We start from the raw sequence: 22540 nt of genomic DNA on the forward strand, positions 1-22540 counted from the left end.
CCTTGAAGCACTGTCATGCCAAGGGGGAATTGGGCCCTACAGAATCATTAAGGCTGGAAAAGACCTCCAAGGTCATCCAGTCCAGACTGAATGGATGCCACCTTGCCCACTAAACCGTATCACAAAGGGCCATATCTACTTGGTTTTCTTAGTGCTTCCGGGGATGGTGGCTTCACTCCTGCCCTGGGAAGCCTGGTCCAATGCCCGACCACCCTTTCTGGGAAGAAATTTTTCCTAATATCCAGCCTGAATCATCCCTGGTGCAACTTGAGGCTGTGTCCTCTTGACCTATCACCAGTTTCCTGAGAGAAGAGGCAGATCCCTCTTTTCAGGGAGTTGTAGGGAGTCCCCCTGAGCCTTCTTTTCTCCAGACTAAGGAACCTCAGCTCCCTCAGCTGCTCCTCATAGGACTTATATTCCAGACCCTTCCCCAGCTCCTTTCCCTTCTGGGGACACACTCCAGCCCCTCAATGTCTTTCTTGCAGTGAGGAGCTCAAAAATGAACACAGGGCTTGAGGTTTGGCCTCATCAGTGGCCAGAACAGGAGGATGATAAGTGCCCTGGTTCCTGTTGGCAGAAGATCAGTGGGAGCAGGAAAGTTGAGATTTTTCCCCAGTTTGTCTATCCTGGGAGCCTGCATTGCACTGTGAAAAATACTCAACGCTACAACTTTCCAGAAGGAGAAGTAGGAGGGAGAGAAGGGAAGAAGACAACCATGAATTCACCTTATCATCAAGCTCTGCCTTTTTCCAAATGTCAACCTCGAGACAAAAGGAACCTCAGGTCAGAACGAGAAGGGCAGAGGAATTTAACACACATTTGTGAAGGGAAGGGGAAAAATACCCCCGTTCAGATTTGGGCAGCAAAAAGAAAACACAGCAATTTCATGGTAGCCTCAGAGGCAGGCAACATTTACCATATGCTGTTACCTCCATTATACAAGGAGATAAACCCTGTGGAGTGAAGGTTGCACCCTAAGCGCACTTTAGATGGTGGCAATTCCTCTTACACCTATGACTGTGTGCTAGGATGTGCTAAAAATGGTGGGAATCTGAATAAAATGCAGGTTTTGTATGTAAATATAGTCATTAATATGCAGGTGCTAAGTAGTAATAGTGCCAGAGCATTAGTGCTTGGATGTGATTCATAATTAGGGTGGTAAAGGTACACTAAAAATCAGTGTTTGCGTCTAGACAACACATTAATCAACTCTGTAAGCAGCCGGCTAGAGCGGGATCCTTTGAGGAAAAACCTTACACATTTTGTTTAAAGATTAAAGTTCTTCATGTGTTTAATCAGTTTTAGAGTGTGAAGGAAAACAGGATTAATTACAGTCCCTCCCATCAGTCTCCCATACCAGCAGAGTCACAAACTATGCATCTCTACAGCAAAATGGCCACCATCAGCAGCAGGCACAGGGAACACTACTTGCAATTAAAGAGTTTATTTGGAATCAGAAAGATGAGTTTTAATCAGAAGGAGAATGGAGCCTTGCTGTGGGAGCCTTCAGAAAGTGGTTACTGAGCAGAATGGGCCTTTTTCTAACAGAGGGGTCATCAAACTTCTGGAGTGGGTTTTCAGCTTGATTATCTCCTCTGTGGGATGTGGATGAAAATCCTTGTGGGGCCAGTTATTGGTATTATTTTGCAGTTATGTGGTGTTTTCATGGCATGTGTCCCTTAATGCTCTCAGAGGGCTTTGCAAGGGGCAGGCAGAATCATAAAATCACAGAACGGTTTGGGTTGGAAGGGACCTTAAAAATCACCTCATTCCACCCCTGCTGTGGGCAGGGACACCTTCCACTATCCCACATTGCTCCAAGCTCCACCCAACCAGGCCTCGAACATTTCCAGGGATGGGGCAGCCACAGCTTTTCTGGGCAGCCTGTGCCAGGGCCTCAGTACCTTCACAGGAAAGAGTTTCTTTGTACCATCCAATCCAGTGAATTAGACTCTAAAGGGGGGCTAAAGATGCCGGGTGAAATGATTCTGCAAGAAGGCAGAGTGGAAGTGGTGGACACAGAGCTTCACAATGAGTCACCCCAGACCTCTACAGCACAATTCACTACATCCATCCTGGAAAGGAATCAAACAACTGGGACCACCATCACCTCAGCCTCAGTTGCAGATGTCAGTGAAAGTCACACTTCATGGCTCAAATGTCTGCATGACTTTGCAAACACTCCCGCAGCACAGGGGCACTTACCAGCTTCTGAGTAGAACTGTGTCCATTCAAATTCTGACTTTGGGAAAACAGAGACAGGTGGCTCTAGATCCAGGACACCTCCATCCAAATCCTTGAAAAGGGCTTTCCTTGAGCCTTTGCATCTCTTTTCAGGGAGCATGGTGTCTTCAGAGGTTTGTACACTGATAGGTAGGGAAGGTAATGTTATTGTTGGTGGCTTGGAACAGCCAGGAAAGCCTATAAATTTCTAAGCAGGTCATTAAAGACTGGCTGCCACAGAGGAAGGTACCTGTAACAAGACAGGGTTGTTGAGGGGAACACATCTCATGTGAGAAAAATATAGGACAGTTGAGATTAATCTTTTTCTAAACAAGGGTCTATATCGACTACAGAAGGTCAGTGTGTTTGGATCACACGCCTAATTTTTGGATCACTAAAGTGTAGTGAGCTGAATTGCTTTTAATTGCAGATTGACTAAAGGTTCAACACAGCTTAAAGGAACTGGCGATCTGAGCATCTCACACCCATGGCAGAATTCAATACAATGAAAAGACTTATACTCCAGAGAAGTCCATGGAGACATTTTCAGATTGCTACATGGATTCACATGAAACCTTGAAGAAAATGCAGAATTTTTTGGTCTCAGGCTGAGAAAACCCGACTGCTGGTACCTTGAATGGGGCAAACAGGTATCGGCAGAGATTTGCAGTAAGGGCAGAGGAACAAAAAGGCCAATTCCCCCAGTCAACCCAGCTCAAAAGAGGCAGAGAACAAAGACCTCCTCTGATCCTGACAGTTCAGTTCTTGACCATCTCTCAACAGATCCAGCATTTCTGCTGGTTAGGTCTACCAACAGGACAAGAAAAGTGCTTCATGGATTTGCTATTTCCCCTGATGTTTCCATATCCTCTCTTGCTCCAAGGCAATGCTCATCTTCTCTTTGACAGAACACATTGATCGAGATATCCCTTCAGGATGCTGAAGCAGAACAATGCAGCCACAGCCTGGATCAAGCTCAGCAGCTGCATAGGTGGATTAAATAAATGCATGTAGATATTGCATGAGGAGCACTGGGAGATGTAACCACCCTCAGAGGCTCAGCAGCCTCCCAAGGAAGCATTCAGTAATCCATGTGCATTCCTCATATTTGAAAATCACCAGCTCTTGCACTGGACTGGGTATTCAGCAGCTCACTACCAGCAGAATATTGTGGGATGGATACAAGAGTGAAACATAATGGGAGCTGACAAGTTGGACAGGGCTCAGAAATCTACACGCAAACTAATGCCCAGAGCAGAAAGCAAAAATATAGAATAAAATAAGAAATTCTGGCAGAAGGCTGGAGGGGCTCTAAACATAGCAGTGTGGGACACCTCCAATTATTTTTGACTGGCAAGTGGAGTCCACGCTGGAATTTTTTTTTGCTACTTCAAGGCTTTCCTGACATAGCCTCTGTATTGTGTTCAGTGACTGCAATAAATAAATAGGCATGTGGTTTCCATTGGATGTGGTATGTCTAAACCACTGCAACCAGCAGTGACTTAAGGTTACAGATGAAGTTCTCCCCTCCCTCCTCAACACTCACAGATGATATTCTCCCTGGGCAGGAGCAGTTCTGGCAATCATTTGACATCTCACAGCCTGCCTGGTGCTGATCAACATTTCTGATGTGATCTCGCAGGCACAAATCAAGCCACGCTTCCCCGACCAAAAGGACATTCCCTGTCTCAGGGTTTTTTCCTGGAGGTCCTGACATTTTTTGAAGCCTGAGGCTGAGAAGTCAGAGATGCTCAGGATGGGGGTTTAAGAAATGGGATATGTGAGGCTTGTTTTGCTACACAAATGTCAGGAAAAGGAGAAATCCAAGAGGATTGGTCTGGAGATGCATCTTGATGGAATTTGAAACAAAAATTATAAAAGATTGCCCTAAACTAAATTTGGTGGTGTTTTTCCATTTCTTTTTTTTTCTGCATTTGAGTTTTCCTGTGCATGTTTGTTTGATGTAGGAGCTTGTTCATTTTTGTCAGACAGGAGCAGTACAAGAGCAGAGATGAGGGGAGGATAGTTTCAAAGATGTAGGTGTATGGGTTTTTTAAAAAAAAAAAGATAGTTCAGAATGAAGCATTTTACCTTGTTGGATGAAAGTAGAACTTGTTCTTCTCACTGACATGTAACATCCTTGATGTCTCTGCTGTGATGAGAGGCATGATGCCTAAATGATCAGCATTTGACATGATACAGACATCCCTGTCTTCACTGTAGCAGCTCTTTGTAAAACCAGTAAAGGTGACTTCTGCCGGGGATTAAGAGAAGATCAAGCAAGGAAAAGTGGTTAAAAGAGTGCCATAACTAGAGATAGGAAAGTTGGGGGTTTTTTTCCTGCGATGTTTTCCACGTCAAATTGCTCCCATATATACCTGTACAAATTATTTTTAAATCAGACTAATAGCACTGTTCATAGATCTTCATGTGGCTTTAGAATACTCCATAGCCAAATTATATCCTAAGTTGACACAAAACAAGTCATATCCATAGGAAATTAAATCAAAGGAAATAGTAACTGAGAAAGAAAAGAAAAAGCAAGAGTATTTAATATATTTTCATTTAAATAAGTAAGAACCAGTTAAATAACAACCTGATGGTTTTTCTACTCGCCATAAGTAGAATAAGACAAGCAGGGTATGATGACACATACTTGGCTCTGGCACTCAACTCTTGTGCAGCTCCAAAATCCATATTTTGCCATTAATTTTTTGTGAGACTCTGCACAACTCTACTTGTCTTCCTCTATCTCTCTTATTCTTCAGTAAAACAAGGATAATGAATTTTCTTGCACAAGTTAATAGCAGTGAGGAATACAGACATGAAAAGCAGTGAGGTATTTAGATCCCACCATTGCAACCAGCTATCAGGGTTCTGCTATATGCAAATATTGCACTGGGGACTGAAAAATTCATTTGAAACAAAGATCCAGGATACATAACAGACCTCTACTCCTCTTGTGCAATCCCTTACACCAATAAAGGTCATAATTGCTTCTGTGAGTTGTAGTTATTATGTTCTGTGACAATCCTGTACTGTGATATTCACTTCTCCAATTTGGTATTTTATTTAGGCAGAGGTAACTGTGTGTTGGAGAGATGAATCAATTGGAAAAGTAACACAGAAGGCAGGTAAGTGTGAGGTAGAACATACATTATCACAGGACATAATTATCATTGAATCATTGAATCTAAGAATGGTTTGGTTTGGAAAGGACCTTAAAGATCATCTCATTCCAACACCCTGCCATGGCCAGGGACACCTTCCACTAGCCCAGGTTGCTCCAAGCCCCATCCAGTCTGGCCCTGAACACTTCCAGGTATGGGGCAGCCACAGCTTCTATGGGCAACAGTTATCCTGCAGTAGATTCAGGAAGTGAAAAATACCAAATAATACTTTTTCTTAATTAAACTGCATCAAGTTGTAGAAGAATTCTGTTATCAGCTTCACTGAGGTTCTGATTTCTCACGTCCATTTGTGGGAGGCTGCAACTTCAACTGGAAAAACTAAATTAATGAAGAAAAACAGTAACAGAATAGTCTGGCCAGTGGAAGCAGAAGACCAACCTTTCAGCCTCATGATTCCCAGGGCTTTTGGACAATGACCAGCTTTGTGCCAGGGATCCTCTGGCCTTTGGCTGGGAACAGTGGTAAACGTGGGCCATAAAATCCCAACACGGCCTCTTAGAGGGTAGCATGGAGGTCGGTCCTGGGCTGTTGCATCAGCTGAGTGAGGCTTGATCCTGTCTCTGAGGCAGTCAAAAGTCGAGCTTGTTGCGACAATGGTGGAGTTTTTAAGTTCTATGAATTTTTTCCCCATGTAGCATTGCTCGGCATAGACACAGCGCACCACTGCCAGGAGTCCCACGGTGTTGTCCACCAGCACCACGTTTTCCACGATAACGCTGCCTCCAAGGTGGACCATGACACCATAGTCATAATTCTTATAGGACAGAAAACCTGTGATTCTAGTGCAGGTCTGAAATCCATCTTCCTGGTACAGGTGAAAGCCATGGAGACTTGAATGGGCCACATTTCCACTGCAATATTCTCCATCTAGTGAACACTCTTGGCCCCTGACATGGAAGCCAATTCTCTCAGATCCTGCCACAGCATTGCCACGAAGGGAGACACCGGTGGCCAGGTTCACCTTGATGCCAGCAACCCAGTTTAATGAACCTGCTGGCTGCCTGCTCAGAATAACAAGGTTCCTGATGAGAGAGTGATTTTTCCCTTCCATACCAATGCCAGGTCCAGTGGTGTTGAATATCACATTATCGTGCAACAAGATCCCACTGCTCATGATTTCTTTAACGCCGGCTCCACAGCTGCCACTAATGCTGGATGACACCACTGAGGACTCCTGGGATACATTCCTGAATTCAATAGCAGAAAGCTGAGGAGGCCCAAAGTTCAAAAATTGAATATTTAAGAGTTGAAGAGCACCTGCAATGAGATAACAGGAGTGAAATAAAAGCTCATATTACTTAAGAACAGGTAAGGACAACCATGTTAACAACACTCAGACATAAAATAGCAGGCACTTTTTCAGTGTATTGTAGTGATGGGTATTTGTTAATAAATATATGCAAAGTCATAGTAAAATGCCACAAAACACAGAGCAGCCCATCTTAAAATATCTTCTGTATTTATGAACTTTTCGTGGTGATCACGTTTCATACTTGCTGACAGTCAGTTTGTTCTGACTTTCAAGGCACATGTGAATTGATACACATGTTCCTGCACCTCTTTCTTGGGAAGAACCGGTGTGATTGATGAGGACAGGTGAATCTCAACTACCTTCAAACTCCATCCCACTGGAGTCTGTGAAGTGTCCCACCAGCATCCTCCCAGCACAAGCCACATCCGACTGGATCTGCACGTTCCGTGTTAGGAGCCCAACCTCTGCAGCCAAAGAGATGCGTCTGCCGTCTTCTGTGTCATGGGGACGCCCTGGGGAGTTTCAAGAAAGCAAATGTGATAAGTGTCTATCATACCTATAAACCAGGGCTTTGAGGGACATAAATCCTGACAGCTCCTCTGCAGAATCTGCACTGACATTCAGGTGCGTTTCACCCCCAGCACAATCCACGTGCATCAACACAAAACCAGAAAGGCCACCTGCCCATCAAATATTCACCATGCGCTTATATTTTACCAGGATATCTCATTTTTAGAACAAGAAGGTGCTAAACCTTTCCCCTGTGGTGTGCAGGTGCCAAAGCAATGAACAGGTTCACACTACATTTTTTATAAGCTCTGTGTGTTGGAGTTACTCATCAGCACACTGCAGAGTTGATCTCCATGAATTTTCCTCAGGATCAGACTAACGTCAGTGCCAAAAACCTCTTTGCTACAGAGTCTTGCTTGCGTGCGATTTCCAAAAGGATTTTAAAATACTTTTTTTCAATGCCTTTCTAAAGGAGACTTTTGCACAACTTTATGCAGCTGTCTAGCTTGGATTAATCTCAGATGACTTAAGACGCCTGCAGATGTGATTTAGTTATCCAAACTGTTTTTACACACAATGGAGAGAAATAGGTGAATCTGAAGTGCAATTTGTTGTGTATTTCATACACCTGCTTTAGGGGCAGATGAAGTACAAATGAGAAGTATGCATTGTATGTATTTTTCTGCTTTAATTATCAAGGGAACTGAGAGTGACTGGCTCATAAGTGAACATTTACTGCAGGTATCCACATTTGCCCAGGCAAAACCCAGTATTTACCTTTTAATTGTCCCATCAGTCCTTTTTTTCAGCTGTATCTAACAACTGCTGCATTACTCAATGTGTAAGAAGTAATTTCACCTCATGATACATTTATTATACCTACCTCAACTAAAAAGGAAGGCCTAAAATGCATAAACTATGGGAAATGAAGTCTAGATGTGCTGTGCTTTGAACTGCACATTTTGTTTGAAAAAGGCAATTGTCATAAAAACTGTGCCATGGAGTCTACTCTTGATTAACACTGTGGATAATTGCAGAACAGAGCTCAGTTCCAAGTGAAGCTTTGATTACTGGTGCAGACATTTAAACATTCGCCATTTAAAACATGGTATTTCTGGATCTTTTTATCCATTATACTCATTTCTGTGCCTGTTGGCTGGAATAAAGATCAAATTTAAAAAAAAAAAATGATATGCACAAAAATCCTTGGTTTGAAGGTTCAGATTTTGACCTCTCAGTAAAATTCCTTGGTTTTTTGTTAAATAGATGGTAATAAATTTACTGAAATAAAAGTAAATCATTATCAACACTGCATCCCTTTTTCCACATATATATAGATCCCATGCAAACTACACAAAAAATAGAGCTATATGCAGATTTTATGTTTATTTAGATATTAGTTTATAAATAATTAATTTCATGCCATGGAATTGACAAAGTTTTCTACTTGAAATTTTATGAATGTAATTACTTTGACACTTGAGAAAAGGGTGGGGTTTAATTGTTTTCCAGGTTTTTGACATGCCATAGAAATTGTGCAAAGGGCCTAAAATCCTACAATTCTTTTTTCCTTTAAAATTTCAGTTACCGTCTCTCCCTGTGAGCCAGTTCAACTCGAAACACCAGAAAGTTTTCCCAAACTATTCAGCCCTGAATTGATTCTGCTCACAGAAATTCATGTTAGAATCAGCAAGGAAAAAAAGTATATGGAGAGAGAAATTAAGATACCTCAAGGAAGTAAAATTGATTCTGCTGAGATAAGAAATGGAAACTCAATACTTCAGAAGAAAACTCTCAGAAAAAGGAGAGAAAAATTCCTTACCGATGTGCCTGTGCAGAAGATGTTCATGAATTCTTATATTATGACCATGGACTTCTTTAAGTGTAACTACTTCAGCCTGATGGGCTTCATAGGAAGAAGAGCTGATGACAAAATCTCCACCTTGATCCCAATCTACTTCATCCTCCACAAAAATCCTGTAACCCCATGATATAAACTTAATGTCATTACACTTACGAGAGTTATGCTCCCAAATTTCATTAAAAATGAACAGTTTTGCTCAGGGAGATCTCAAAAAAAAAAAAAAAAAAAAAAAAAAAAAAAGAAAAAAAAGAATCCACAGGCTATGCTGCAGGAAAAGCCCCTTTAGGGCTCTCTGCAAAAACAGATGTCTGAAATATGTGGGAGGAAATTAATCCTGAAGCATGTATTTCACACCATTGATTAACAACATATACAATACCAGTACAGCATTTCCAGGGCTCCAGCTGCCTCCAAAAGACATGTCAGACCATTTTTGGTGCAAGGAATACCTTACAGAGCTGAAAGTCCACTTTGGATTTAGACAACAATCATGTGCAGGGTAGAGTGGCTGTCTGCACTTGACATCTAAGCTTCCATTAGAGTTGGTTGGTGCAGTCAGTAGTGGGTGGAAGGCAATTCAGTTCTCTGAATTGGGAACTTTGAGCAGGATTTGATTCCCTAAACAAGAGCACCTCTTGCTATCTGAGTATCCCAGGATACCTGACAGATGTGACAGGACTGGTTCCTGGAGCGTTCCTGGAGACAAAGGTGCAAGCCATGGAGGGGACTTAAAGACAGCTCAGACAGACACAAACCCTCTGTTTTGGTACCTGAATGCTGCTTTTGGTAGCTGAACACCCTCTAAGCACCAGCACTTAAAACTCTGCTGGCTATTGAATGCTGAGTCCTACATTTAGTTGTTTTAATCTTGAACTGAAGATCCCCTTTTACAGTCAAAGTTGTATGAGTAGTTCAGGGGATTTTTAGCTTCACATAAAGAAAACAAAAGCATTTAGTGGCAGCAAAATGAATAATGATCAGTGTTTATCTCTATTTGATAAACACCTTGTCCTCTTACAGGGTGACTGCTGCTGGCCAGGTGATGATCTAAACTCCTCAGGGAATTACTGAGAAAGGAGAGCACTGACTGAATTCAGAGAATGCCCCACATGCAGTCTAGAGTGACAGAAGTGCAGAGAGAAAGGAGATTCCTAAAGGGATGTTTTCAAGTTTTTCCAGAGTATCTTTTCACAATATTTTTCAAAGATGAGTAGGTTCCAGATGAGCACTTACAATGTACAGCACCGGTGAATATTCAGTAGAGAAATCCACAAAAAAATTTATGTTGCTTGTTTTTGGAGGTTTTTTTTTTGCTTAGAGGAATCACTGCATATCTTCTGAAATGGCAGGAAAGTCCTTCCTTAAATTATGTGCTGATTCATGCTGGAAAAGGATAGAGAGCAGCTCCTCTCCTTCAATAAAATCCACTTCCTTCAGCTTTCATTTTCCTTCAGCCTTCATATTCCAGCACTGACTTACCTATTTCCTGCATCCAAAGACACTAATTCTTAGCTCACTATTTGTAGACTTTAAATGAAAAATAGGGCTTTATTTTTCCTTTCTTTCAACAATGGAAACATTTCTGTGTGCTGCATTAAACATGCATGAATTGACTCCAAACACTTGTATCTTAGCACCTCATGATATTTCATATAAAATATCTGGGCAGCAGCCCAGATCCAGCCTGGATCCATTTCATCCAAGTGTTCAACTGTCATACTTCAGTCAAGAATCTGCTTACTCTGAGCTCTCATCTTAGTCAGGGAAGGAGAAGAATTTCCCGAGGGTGATCCTAATGTTGCAGGGTTTGGATCAGGATCAGCTACAAAGCAATTCCTAAACAAGTAATCTACACTGAACACACAACTCTGAGAGAGCTCACAACAGATGAGTCCCACTGGTGAGGTCTTTGTGCTTCCACTGCCCATCTTTGCAGTCATTTCCCAAATAATTCCTTCCCTAAATGCTGATATTCCACCTCTACCCAGATGGGAACTCTTCCACTGAGGTTTTGATAGGTCTGGCTGAAAGGGAGGGAGGGAGGGAGGGAAGGAGGAAAGTAGGGAGGGAAGGAATTTGGAAGGAATTTGGAAGGAATTCGGAAGGAAGGAAGGAATTCGGAAGGAAGGAAGGAAGGAATTCGGAAGGAAGGAATTCGGAAGGAAGGAAGGAAGGAAGGAAGGAAGGAAGGAAGGAAGGAAGGAAGGAAGGAAGGAAGGAAGGAAGGAAGGAAGGAAGGAAGGAAGGAAGGAAGGAAGGAAGGAATTCGGAAGGAAGGAATTCGGAAGGAAGGAAGGAAGGAAGGAATTCGGAAGGAAGGAATTCGGAAGGAAGGAAGGAAGGAAGGAAGGAAGGAAGGAAGGAAGGAAGGAAGGAAGGAAGGAAGGAAGGAAGGAAGGAAGGAAGGAAGGAATTCGGAAGGAAGGAAGGAAGGAAGGAAGGAAGGAAGGAAGGAAGGAAGGAAGGAATTCGGAAGGAAGGAAGGAAGGAAGGAAGGAAGGAATTCGGAAGGAAGGAAGGAAGGAATTCGGAAGGAAGGAAGGAATTCGGAAGGAAGGAAGGAAGGAATTCGGAAGGAATTCGGAAGGAAGGAAGGAAGGAATTCGGAAGGAATTCGGAAGGAAGGAAGGAAGGAAGGAAGGAAGGAAGGAAGGAAGGAAGGAAGGAAGGAAGGAAGGAAGGAAGGAATTCGGAAGGAAGGAAGGAATTCGGAAGGAAGGAAGGAAGGAAGGAAGGAAGGAAGGAAGGAAGGAAGGAAGGAAGGAAGGAAGGAAGGAAGGAAGGAAGGAAGGAAGGAAGGAAGGAAGGAAGGAATTCGGAAGGAAGGAAGGAAGGAATTCGGAAGGAAGGAAGGAATTCGGAAGGAAGGAAGGAAGGAATTCGGAAGGAAGGAATTCGGAAGGAAGGAATTCGGAAGGAAGGAATTCGGAAGGAAGGAATTCGGAAGGAAGGAAGGAAGGAAGGAAGGAAGGAAGGAAGGAAGGAAGGAAGGAAGGAAGGAAGGAAGGAAGGAAGGAAGGAAGGAAGGAAGGAAGGAAGGAAGGAAGGAAGGAAGGAAGGAAGGAAGGAAGGAAGGAAGGAAGGAAGGAAGGAAGGAAGGAAGGAAGGAAAACTTAGCTTCATTAATCCTTGGATGAATTTGGATTCCTTTAGAATTAATCTGTGTTGGAAGGGACCTTAAAGATCATCAACCTCCCCATCATGGTGCAATTTTCTGTAACCTAGTTGTTTGGGTTTTGTTTTTTGTTTTTTGTTTTTTGTTTTTTGTTTTTTTTATCTAGACATGATTTAAACAGAGCCCATCACAAATGAAAAGAATAATGCAACTCATAGGAACATTAATACAAATAATAGGAACAGGAGCCAAAATTTAGTGTTTGAAAGCATATTTGGGGAAAAATACCACCTTTCATTGCCAGGAGCAACATTAGTTCCCAGATGTGTCCAAGGTATTTTAGGATAAGCACTATAAATTTGCACCTGTCCATAAACACCTGGAAAAAGAAAAAAAAAAAGAAAACCAGAAGGAGGATTCCAAAGGTAAAGGGGGAAAGAGGCTTGCGAAGAACTGAAGCAATAATTAAATATATGGAAATATTTATACATATTAAAGTATATTTCTATATTTTATGAAAAGCGTAAGAACAGCACAAAGCCTCCACTCAAAATAAAAAGTGAACAAGCAATAAATCATCAATAAAGTAAAATGACCATCACATGTGCAGGCAAGAGAGGGGATTTTACCACAGAAGTCTCACTGACACAAATTAGAATTGAAGGAATTGCAGACAATGATATCTACCATTAAAAAAAATTATATAAGTAAACAAATTAGGTAAAAATTCCAGAAATGAAAGATACAAAAAACTATGCAGCTATTATTCATCTTTCTGGACCATGAACTTTAATTTTTTTCCCTCCAGAAAATGGATCCAAAACCAGAGCAAAAAGTCAAAATACAGAAACTTTTCATATAGACATGTCCCAGAAGATTAAACCTTAGCTCAAAAATATGTGCACTTTTGTTTGAGGTTAATCTGTAAAACATAGTTTCCACAGTGGTAGATTTGGATATAACCAAAAATCAGTTCCCTATGAAAAGGGGAATTTGTGTTTCATACCAATACTTCCTGGGTGGACATTTATATCCTCCAGACGATCACAGTAAATCCCTTCAGATGCCCGAAGAAGGAACAGCAGCTTTAAATCCCTTTCTAGGGGATGCAGAGAAGAACCTGCAGTAAAGACAAAACAGCATCAAACATACTACAAAGGTATCCATGGCTTCTGTGATGCTGAAAATGGGAGGGAAACTAGGGGGGAAATCCATGTCAATCTGATTTTAAAGGAATATTTAAATGGCTGAATTAATATTTCCTTTCTCAACCTGTTTTTGCCTTTTTGCTCCTTCACAATTTCACCAGTTTCAGGGCAATCGTGTAGCAAGGATGGGGAAAACTGAAAGACTGAGGAAAAAAAGTAGGGAGAAAGAAAGTGCCCAAGTTTTGGTGTGTGCAGTGGTGATAAGTCTGCACAGTAAATTGTATTCCAAATTTGCCTTCATTTCTTTCACCGTGGGTAGTTTACAGTTTCAGAAGAAAATGGCCCAGCACTAAACAGACACTAAGGAGGAAAAAGTAGGACAGCTTTTGCCCTGGAGAAATGTATGCGGAGTCCAGTAAAGGAGTTCAGCGTTCCTTTAAAATTAGAGATTAAATCAATTATGCAACAGAAAACTGCAGCAGATGTAGAACTAAAAACTATATACATATCTGTACAAAATTAGCTGGCCTGTCATGTTCTTTTAATATTTAAAAATTACTAGTTTGGAAAAGAGAGCTGATTTTGTATCCTAAAGAAACACTTTGCTTTAAGAGCCTTTTTTTATTTAAGTGAAATCAATAAAACAATTCATTGTTCTCCCACCAGCCTCTGACTGATAACTGAGGATATTTAAATTCTCTGTACAGCTTTTTTATTGGGTAAAAGGCAAACAGTACAAGACTTGCTTTCTCCCCATCTAACATATCTCACAGCAGTGAGCTCACATATTCTCTGGGGACATGAAGGGAATTATCTTTCTGTGTCCCTCGTCCACCAAAACCAGCTTTGATTTCCTTGTTTAAACTCCTATAACTGTAGTTTGGAAAGAGGAAAACCAGGAATTAGGTACAATTTCACATATTTTTTAATCCTGGTTACAAAACACTAATTATTCTAGTTAAGTCAGTTAAAATCCTGATATATTCAATTATCAGCTCAGTTTTAAAACCATTTTTAAGTAGGCTTCCAGACTTAACAAGCACATACAAAGGACTGGAAATGAGGGTTTATAGGATGAACTGGAACTTGTCACTCCCTTAAAAGAATTACATCTACATTTAGCTAAAAATCATAAATTTTAGTCCAAAAAAGCACAACAGATTAAGAAATGTTATCCTTGTTAAAAAAAACCAAAACCACACGATTCAAAAATACAGCCAGAGTGAGAAACAAAGGTCATAATAAAACTATTTAGAATGGAAAATAAAATAAAGAAGGGAAGATAATATTCACAGAAAATCTTCAGTGGCTGGAAACTGTAAATGGTAAATGACACAAAAGAACACAGGAGTCATGAATGAGTAGAAAAATTCTACTTCTTTTAAGAATATTTAAAAGAAAAATAGGCTTAATACTTGCTTATTGTCATCAATATTTCCATGGGTTTAAATCCATGGATTTCAGTAACTTGAATGCAAGTGCTACTGGAGAGTTTTCCAGGAAACCCTTTGGACAATTAAGGTGGACTCTTCAATAATTTTGGGATCACTCACAATGTCTGAGAGCCCCTGAAGAAAGCTAAAATTGTGCCAATATTTCAAACAAAGATAAAAGTAAGAGCCCCAGGTAATTACAGGCCTGTCAACTTGACACTGATTCTAGGGGAAAATAAATAAAAATGGAATGTCCAACTCTGAACACAATTAATAAATCATTAAAGGGGGGTGATACAATTAATGCCAATCAACCTGCTTTTATAGAAAAAAAGGTCCTGTGAAACTTCCTTGTTATTGTCTCCTAATGAGATTACAGGTCTAGTTGATAAAGGTAATAGCTTTGATATCATATAATTGGCTTCTCCAAGGCACTTGACTTAGAAGCACAAAACTTTGTGATTAATAAACTACACAAGTACAGCAGGAACATGGCACACACTGATTTACAACCCGAGTGACTGGAATGGGGACATGGACTCAAGCAGGTCTGGTTCTGCAAACCCAGTGGAATTCAATGTTTTTTTAGGGACCCAAATTGTGTGAAGATACTGAAAGTAAGCAGACAAACTGACACAAATGGGGAGAAAAATTACAGGGATGGTCTAGGAAAGTCAGCAGAAATTTTGAAGAGAAGAATTAGGAAAAACGTGAAGAATGCTCATGGGGACCCTTCTTGAGCAGGGTGGTTGGATTAGATGACCTTCAGCGATCCATTCCAACTTTTCCCATCCTGTGATTCTCTAATATTGAAAATAATAAGGCAAGAGGTCTTGAAAAGGTAAGGATCTCTCTGGAAATGAATGGAGAAGAAAGAAAAACTAAGGGAAGAGCTGAGTAGGGTCTCAGATACATACTTTGGTGTCACGGTCTGTTAACCCCCTAATTCTGTACTTTCCCCCTGTTCTCTGCCCTAGCCCTGGCCACTCCCTCGGTTTCTCCCTATTTGTTCCTGTACTCCAACCCCGCCCAGGGACCGCCCCTGGGCCCTTGACAAACCCACCCCACACCCAGAGCATGTTGTCTCTCTACCTCTGAACATCATGGGGGCAAGATGTGATGAAAGCCATCTCAAACCCATGAGAGACCCTTCTCTACCTTCTTTACCATCCACTGTGTTGTAACCCTGCTAGCTGCCGGAGCCAGATCACAGGGCTGTCCGAAATGGACTCCAGGATGCAACAAATTGCATGGCCCTAGGAAACCCTCGCTGAGCTTTCAGGCTGCAGCAGCCTGCTAGGCAGAGTCCAGCAGTTACAATACTTTGGCTAAGTCAAAATAGATTCCAGCAGAATGGCCTATGAAAATGAAGATATGGAAGCAGCATCTACCTTAGCTTACCCGTAAGGGGAATCCAAAATAGTTGATGGACACAGGTCACGGGGGTTGGGTAAGTTTCATGACCTTATGAAGTAACTGGCTATGAAATCACAGCTCTTGTAATAAGTAGTTTTGTTTAAACTCTCATCTTGCCATAAACAACAGGAGTTGTGATCTCTACAACACATAAGTGAATGATCTGGGCTTTCAATGTCCTTCTTTGGACTTTGGATGTGAAAACTTCAGGTTTCTTGTCCCACTTTCCTGTGGTTAGCAAGTCCTACACAAGACTACACCAAACTGCCCAATTCCCCACCCAGCACAAGACAAGCAGGAATGGGTCCCACTTCATCCTCCTACTCCTGCTGGAAGCCTTGGCAATTTGATGAGCAACCTAATTGACCATAAAGTCAGATAATAATGTGCTGATGGCAGAGAACCAGGAAAAAAGGGTACTTACAACCTGGAAATTACCAAAAGCTGGCGGAAATGTCCAGTGAGATCTGCAGAAAAGGTCAGGAGGCACTAAAGACAGAGGCTGGGCTCCCTCAAACACAAGTTCTTCCCGTTGCACTACACAGTGCAGAAACCCCCAATCATATAGGACAATCCTGTGTTTATAAACAACCTGTGCTGTTAATAAATTCACCACTGATTACACACCGTCCTGAGAAGTGTGAGATCCAAATGTTGGGATTGTAACACAGATCCGTTAGCGCGGTGGTTGCAGCTGGCTCATAATCCTTCAACAGGTCTAGCCTCTGGAGAGGACAAAACCTACTATGTGGAAAAAAGGAGGGAAAAGAGGAGAACAGAAATAGAGATATGTTTTTTCTGTCCAGATTTTCATTTATTTTGGACTGTGGTCTGGATCTAGTTTGTTGAGTTTCAAAAGCATTTTCCATTGTTTTCATATTTCAGTTCTATTCCAGATGTTCCTCCTGACAGATTTTTGCTGTATTGTTTTGGGTTTTGTTCCATAGCAAAACCCATTCAATTCTTTCCTATAACAGTGGGTGTTTCCTCCCTTCTCTTTTTTCCATAACATGACACTCTGCAACAGCTGTTGCATATAAGAGTAACGAAATCTCTGAGAAAAGATCTCCTCCCTTCACTGGCAAACAGACTTTGCTGAGTATCTTGCTGGGACCATCTCCTCTATCTCTGTTTCTTGAATCCAAAACTTCTTGGACTCTAACTACCCAGCTATTTTGAAAACTGTGGCATATTGTCACTAGAAAGCCTGAGGAGTTTATACTCATGGTCAATACACAGCTGGACAGTCATCTACCACTGGTTCTTCTTCTGCAGCTTCCTTCAGGTGTTCAGGCTGCACTCTGGAAAGCAGATGGAAAAGCAGCCAGATGAGGAGACCTCACTTTGTTGCCTCTTTCTGCCAAATGTCCAGAAGATTTCAGAACTCCTCAGTTCCACAGCTCCACAGCTGTGGAGTAGGAACCTACAGGCAGAAGTGCAGGATGAATGTTTGAGGAACAAGTGGTGGGACACGCAGGGTGGGATCTGAGTCCCGGTGCCCTCCAAATCCTCTCTGGAGGCTGGCAGATACAACACAGGGATAAATGACTGAACAGTGAGGTTTTTAAGCAGAAATTGCAGGCAGGGGGAGACCACATAAGGGTGCCCAGAACAATAGAAAATCTTTATAATTAGGCAACTGAACCATGTTTCCAGGGAGAATCTTATACCTACATTCAGGTTTCTTAGTGTAGATTTTCTCTAGATACCTCTATCTACCAGTCCCACTGACTGCAGTGGCTCCACTGGCTATATTGAATAGATCTCTACTGGAACAGTAGCTCATGTGCTGGTGTCCGCATTGCACCTAAATTCAGGTGTCTTGAACATGTGAACCAAATTCTTACCTACAAGGTGCAATCAGTTAAAAAAATACTGAGTTGCTTGGAAAGAGTAAAAAGACAACAGGCAGATGCTGAGAGGTTTTCTGAAGGGGATGCAGAGGGTTCAATGAACTTTTCAAACCACTTTTTTTTCTGTGATTGGGAATGAAAATACATCTCGTTACACCAACAGAGTCCCTTCTTCATGCAAGTTGGACAGCTGTGCAGGGATGATATGTGACTGTAGTGTGGGACTCAGCCCACAGCTAAAGATGGGACCCACACAACAGAGGTGCTGGAGAAGTTGGAAAAGACATAAATTGGTGAAACTCACTGGTGCCCTAATTATTGTTATTTACTCACTGCTAACACATGGCCACTTAATGAAATACACCGATTTACCCTTTGACAAGTCAGTATGGGGGTTCTTCCTGGAAAAAAGGGGGAGTAAATGCATTAGAGCTCTTACCACAAGCAAGGTAAGCGGCAGTTGAATTGTCTGGGGTTCCCTCTCCAGACAATCAAGCCATGAGCTAATGATGTCCTTAGGCTTTTTGCCTCCAATGAGTGACATGACTGACAAGCAGCCATCACGAGATATGCGAAAGAAAGAATGTGACAAGTTGAAACTAAAAAGAGAAATCCTATCTGGATAATTACTTGGCAGAGCTCTACTATAAAAAGCAAAAGCAGCCTGCCAGCAAAGAGCAGCTAAGTGCAGTTTAGTTCAGGATGAGTCCAGCGGATCAATGTGTGCCAAGTGAACTTCAGCATTTTCCTCAGCTTTATTGGGAGCTGAGGGCTTTGTTCAGCAGTGGAACAGGGCACTTTCTGCACATATCATCTGAGTTTTAATGCTTATGGGTTAAAATGAACAGAATCATCCTAGCTGAGAATGAAAAAACAACTGTGAGATGTTGAAATCATCATTTCTTATCTTGTTTTGACACAGATGTGCTAATGCTATTTAGCACTTTGTTTACTCTCTGAACTTCAAACTCTCCTTTTATAAGCTGGAAAAATAGCTAATTTTTACAGTATGATAGGGTAGAGAAACAGCAATAAATGGTGTAACTAGAATTCTATTGCAAACATCACCATCAAATACAAGACTTTGAAGGATAAAGTGAAAAAGATAAAATCCTTATCTTAGAGGTAGGACTATGAAAGTAGAAGTAATCAGAAAGTTTCCCTGGATCCAACAACACTGAAGGGCTAGGAGCACCCATAGAAATTCCGGTGGCAGTAGATCCACACATTTTACTTTGGGTTTTCCAAGGGTTCTGACAGAGTTCTTTGTTGGTCTTAAATCATCTCACATCTTCCACTGATCATAATTCACACTGGATTATGATCATACGTTAAAGAGGAAAGCAGGGATGGACCTTATAGGGTGAAGGGTGCTCCAAGAATTCTGATTTCCCAGCTATCACTATTTTCTCATCCCAGTTTGCCTGTAAATTATCATTTCAATAAAATTAATTAGGTTTTGTTATGGTTGATAAACTTCAATTTTACACTATTTTTTTTCCTTTGTTACATATTTCCCATCATCATTCAGTTCCTATGTATTTTTGGTAATGATTTAACCTTCTGATTTTTTTTTTTCTCTGCAGATAAGAAGCCGAGTGCTCTGGAGGACACCAAACCCAAATAAGATGAATTTCTAAATTGGTCACTCTTCTCTAGGAGTTTAAGGGAACAAAATACTCTAGCTTTACCAGAAAATCTTAGGCCCAGGCCATGGAATTAGAAGGAACAGCATGTGGCCAAAGATTGCTGCACTGAAAACAGGGCATGGAGAAATTACACAACAAAGCAGGACCTGGGGATTTGGCTCATGTGATGCCAACCTGAGATCCTGCTCAGGCAATGCTGAATGCTGATGTCCACATCTATTAAATCTGTTTACTAAACTGTCTCATTATCTATTTTGTGTCAGGATTTCTTTAGGGTGTGGTGGAGTTGGACAGATGGGCTTCAAAACCCTTCCTTCAGGCATGGAACAGGCAGGATTGGACAGATGGGCTCCAAGACGTTACCGTAAGGCCTCGAACACATGGGAAGAGAAAGGGGAAGGGAGAAAAAACAGGCACTCCCAGCTCTAAATGCAGGCAGAGAAGCCAGTATAAGATGTGGGAAACTTGCAGAATCTCTACCCACCCATCATCCCACAGCTGAAACAAGGACAGCTCTCCAGGAGACATTGGACTGCAACTCAACAGCTGCAAATACCTGTTTGGTTTTTAATATCATTACTACTCACAGATGTGCTGGAGGGGAGTTTGTGCAGCAAAGTGCCTCAATGTTTTTTTAATAAGTGTTTTTAGCAATGAACACATGCTTTTTCTTAAAACCAATATGAAACCATATTTAAAGTGCAAAGGAGTCTAAGTAAGAACTGACTGACACTCTTTTAAGTATATATATTTTTTAACCTCCCAGATCAGGCTTTCCAACCTCTTTTTCCAAAGAAAAACACAAGACAGCAAAATAACCTTTTTGGCCAGTACTGTATTAACTAAACAGTCCCTTGAGATTAACAACAAACAAATATTGAAGCAGACTTCCTCAGGAGGTGATTACACAAAAAAATTCTCTTTTTAAAGTTCATGAATCCAATCTTGAGAAAGGTCAAGAAATGATCAACAATGTGATCCGAGCGTCCTAAGGATTCCTGTAAGTAAATATAATGCCTGGCTTTAGAAACCTTGATATTTAAAGGGAATTATGTGAGTAATTACTTCAGAGTGGAAAAACACCCATCCTGTCTGTTGTAAATAATGTGGAACAGCCCCAGTGACTTTGAGGACTGTGAAACTGCTGGAAGTAGGGGCAAGGTGGTACCTTCCTGTGGTCCTGGTGCTCATCTGTACAGATGGATGAGAGGAAAAAGTGTGCTGAATCCAGCTGTTTCACACCACAGCAGGATTTCCAGGCATTATGGGGATTCTCCATGACTGTTTATGTTGGCTTTAAATACTTCTCTGTCACACAAAGTGTCCTATTAATGCCCATATTCACCAGGCACTGCCTGAACACTAGGGCAGATCCTGCCCTGAGGAATTACTGTCTCATAAAGCAACCCCACAGGAAGTAGGGAGGGCTTTTACACCTATCAGAAAAAATCTCTGCCACAGTGACACCAGGAGTGAGGTGCAGATTGCAGTAATTGTAACGTGTTGCTATTAAAGGAATAGGTAATTAGCTCCAGTGGATAATCATCATGCTTCACACGAATTCTGGGTGTCCAAACTGCAGATATCCAGACAGCCACGGGGCATTAGGTTGGACAGCAGGTGTATAGTGACATACTAAGTCTTTCTCCATACTTTTTTTTTTTCCTATCAAGAACAGAAATAAACCCCAGGCATCCCAAAGATCAGCTGTTCACTCACCCACTCTCAGCACACCCCCCAGCACCACGACACAGGCTGCGCTCAGGACGTTGCTGGCGTTGCTGGGGAACTCGAGGGTCCCCAGGATGTAGAGTCCTCTCAGAGGGGGAAGAGCCACATCCACCAGGATAGTCCTATCTGAGAAACAAAGCAGAGAGTTGTTTAGGCCAATGGCAGCCTGCCAAAACTACTTGCCAAAAAGTGTGGCATGGTGGTGAAGAATTTCAGCTTGGCTTGAGTTTTGCGTTATTCAGATTGGTTCTCAAAGAATCACAGAATGATCTGGGTTGAAAGGCACCTTAAAGACCATCTTGTCTTGTCTCCATACCACACTTTCCACTAGCCCAGGTTGATCTAAGCCCCCTCCAATATGGCCTTGAACTTCCAGGGATGCAGTCACAGCTTCTCTGGGCAACCTGTGCCAGGGCCTCACCACCCTCTTAGGGAATAATTCCTTCCCAATATCTAATATAAACCTAATCTCTTTCAGTTTGAAGCCATTTGCCCTTGTCCTGTCGCTCCAGGCCCTCGTGAATAGTCTCTCACCATCTTTCCCATTTTTTCCTCATGGAATTGACGAAAACAAGAACAAAAAAATGCCACATCCCTGGATGTGTTCAAGACCAGGTTGGACAGGGCTTGGAGCAACCTGGTCTGGTGGAAGATGTCCCTGCCCATGGCTGGAGGGTTGGAATGAGGTGACTTTTAAGGTTCTTTCCAACCCAATCCATTCTGGGATTCTAGGAAGTGAAAAAAGTCCAACACTATCAACTAAGTGCTTCGGGGTGCAAATGGCCTGCAAGTCCCCCATTTGTCAACAGCAGTGATCAGTGTGACAAACTGCAGCCACACGCCATGAACTACCTCCACTGACTCCCTGTCACTGCTTCTCCCTCTTTGCAGCTTGGATTTGCTCTCCCGGGTTTTGTATATGAAAACCCACCTCTTCCTCACCATCCAAGAGGAAAGCTTTGCTTACACCAACACAACCTGCAGGAAGCCAGAGCTCACAGAAACACAGAATCATTAAGGTTGGAAAAGACCTGAGACCATTGCCAGGTCCATCATGAGTTCCTCCATTCTGTATTCATATTCCCCTCTAAAATTAGTTAACAATGACCAGGAGAAGCACCATTCCCTCAGATCCTTAAGGAGAAAGCAAGAGGG

The 22540-nt window shown here is 41.9% G+C and overlaps 1 protein-coding gene across 1 annotated transcript in view; it reads right to left on the reverse strand.

Moving 5' to 3' along the window:
• The window catches only part of PKHD1 (PKHD1 ciliary IPT domain containing fibrocystin/polyductin), a gene marked incomplete at its 3' end in the record, with an annotated part of 237744 nt that overhangs the window by 64901 nt on the left and 150303 nt on the right, over nt 1-22540 (reverse strand). The window contains exons 51-58 of the mRNA XM_082276787.1: nt 21374-21511; nt 13162-13275; nt 12447-12534; nt 8999-9153; nt 7026-7178; nt 5793-6671; nt 4315-4477; nt 2206-2366 (exon numbers count right to left, since the gene is read on the reverse strand). Coding sequence (XP_082132913.1) covers nt 2206-2366; nt 4315-4477; nt 5793-6671; nt 7026-7178; nt 8999-9153; nt 12447-12534; nt 13162-13275; nt 21374-21511 — 1851 coding nt within the window. The remainder of the gene's footprint in view (nt 1-2205; nt 2367-4314; nt 4478-5792; nt 6672-7025; nt 7179-8998; nt 9154-12446; nt 12535-13161; nt 13276-21373; nt 21512-22540) is intronic.

Source organism: Coloeus monedula (assembly GCF_965178545.1).
Source record: "Coloeus monedula genome assembly, chromosome: 2".
Classification (NCBI taxonomy): Eukaryota; Metazoa; Chordata; class Aves; order Passeriformes; family Corvidae; genus Coloeus; species Coloeus monedula.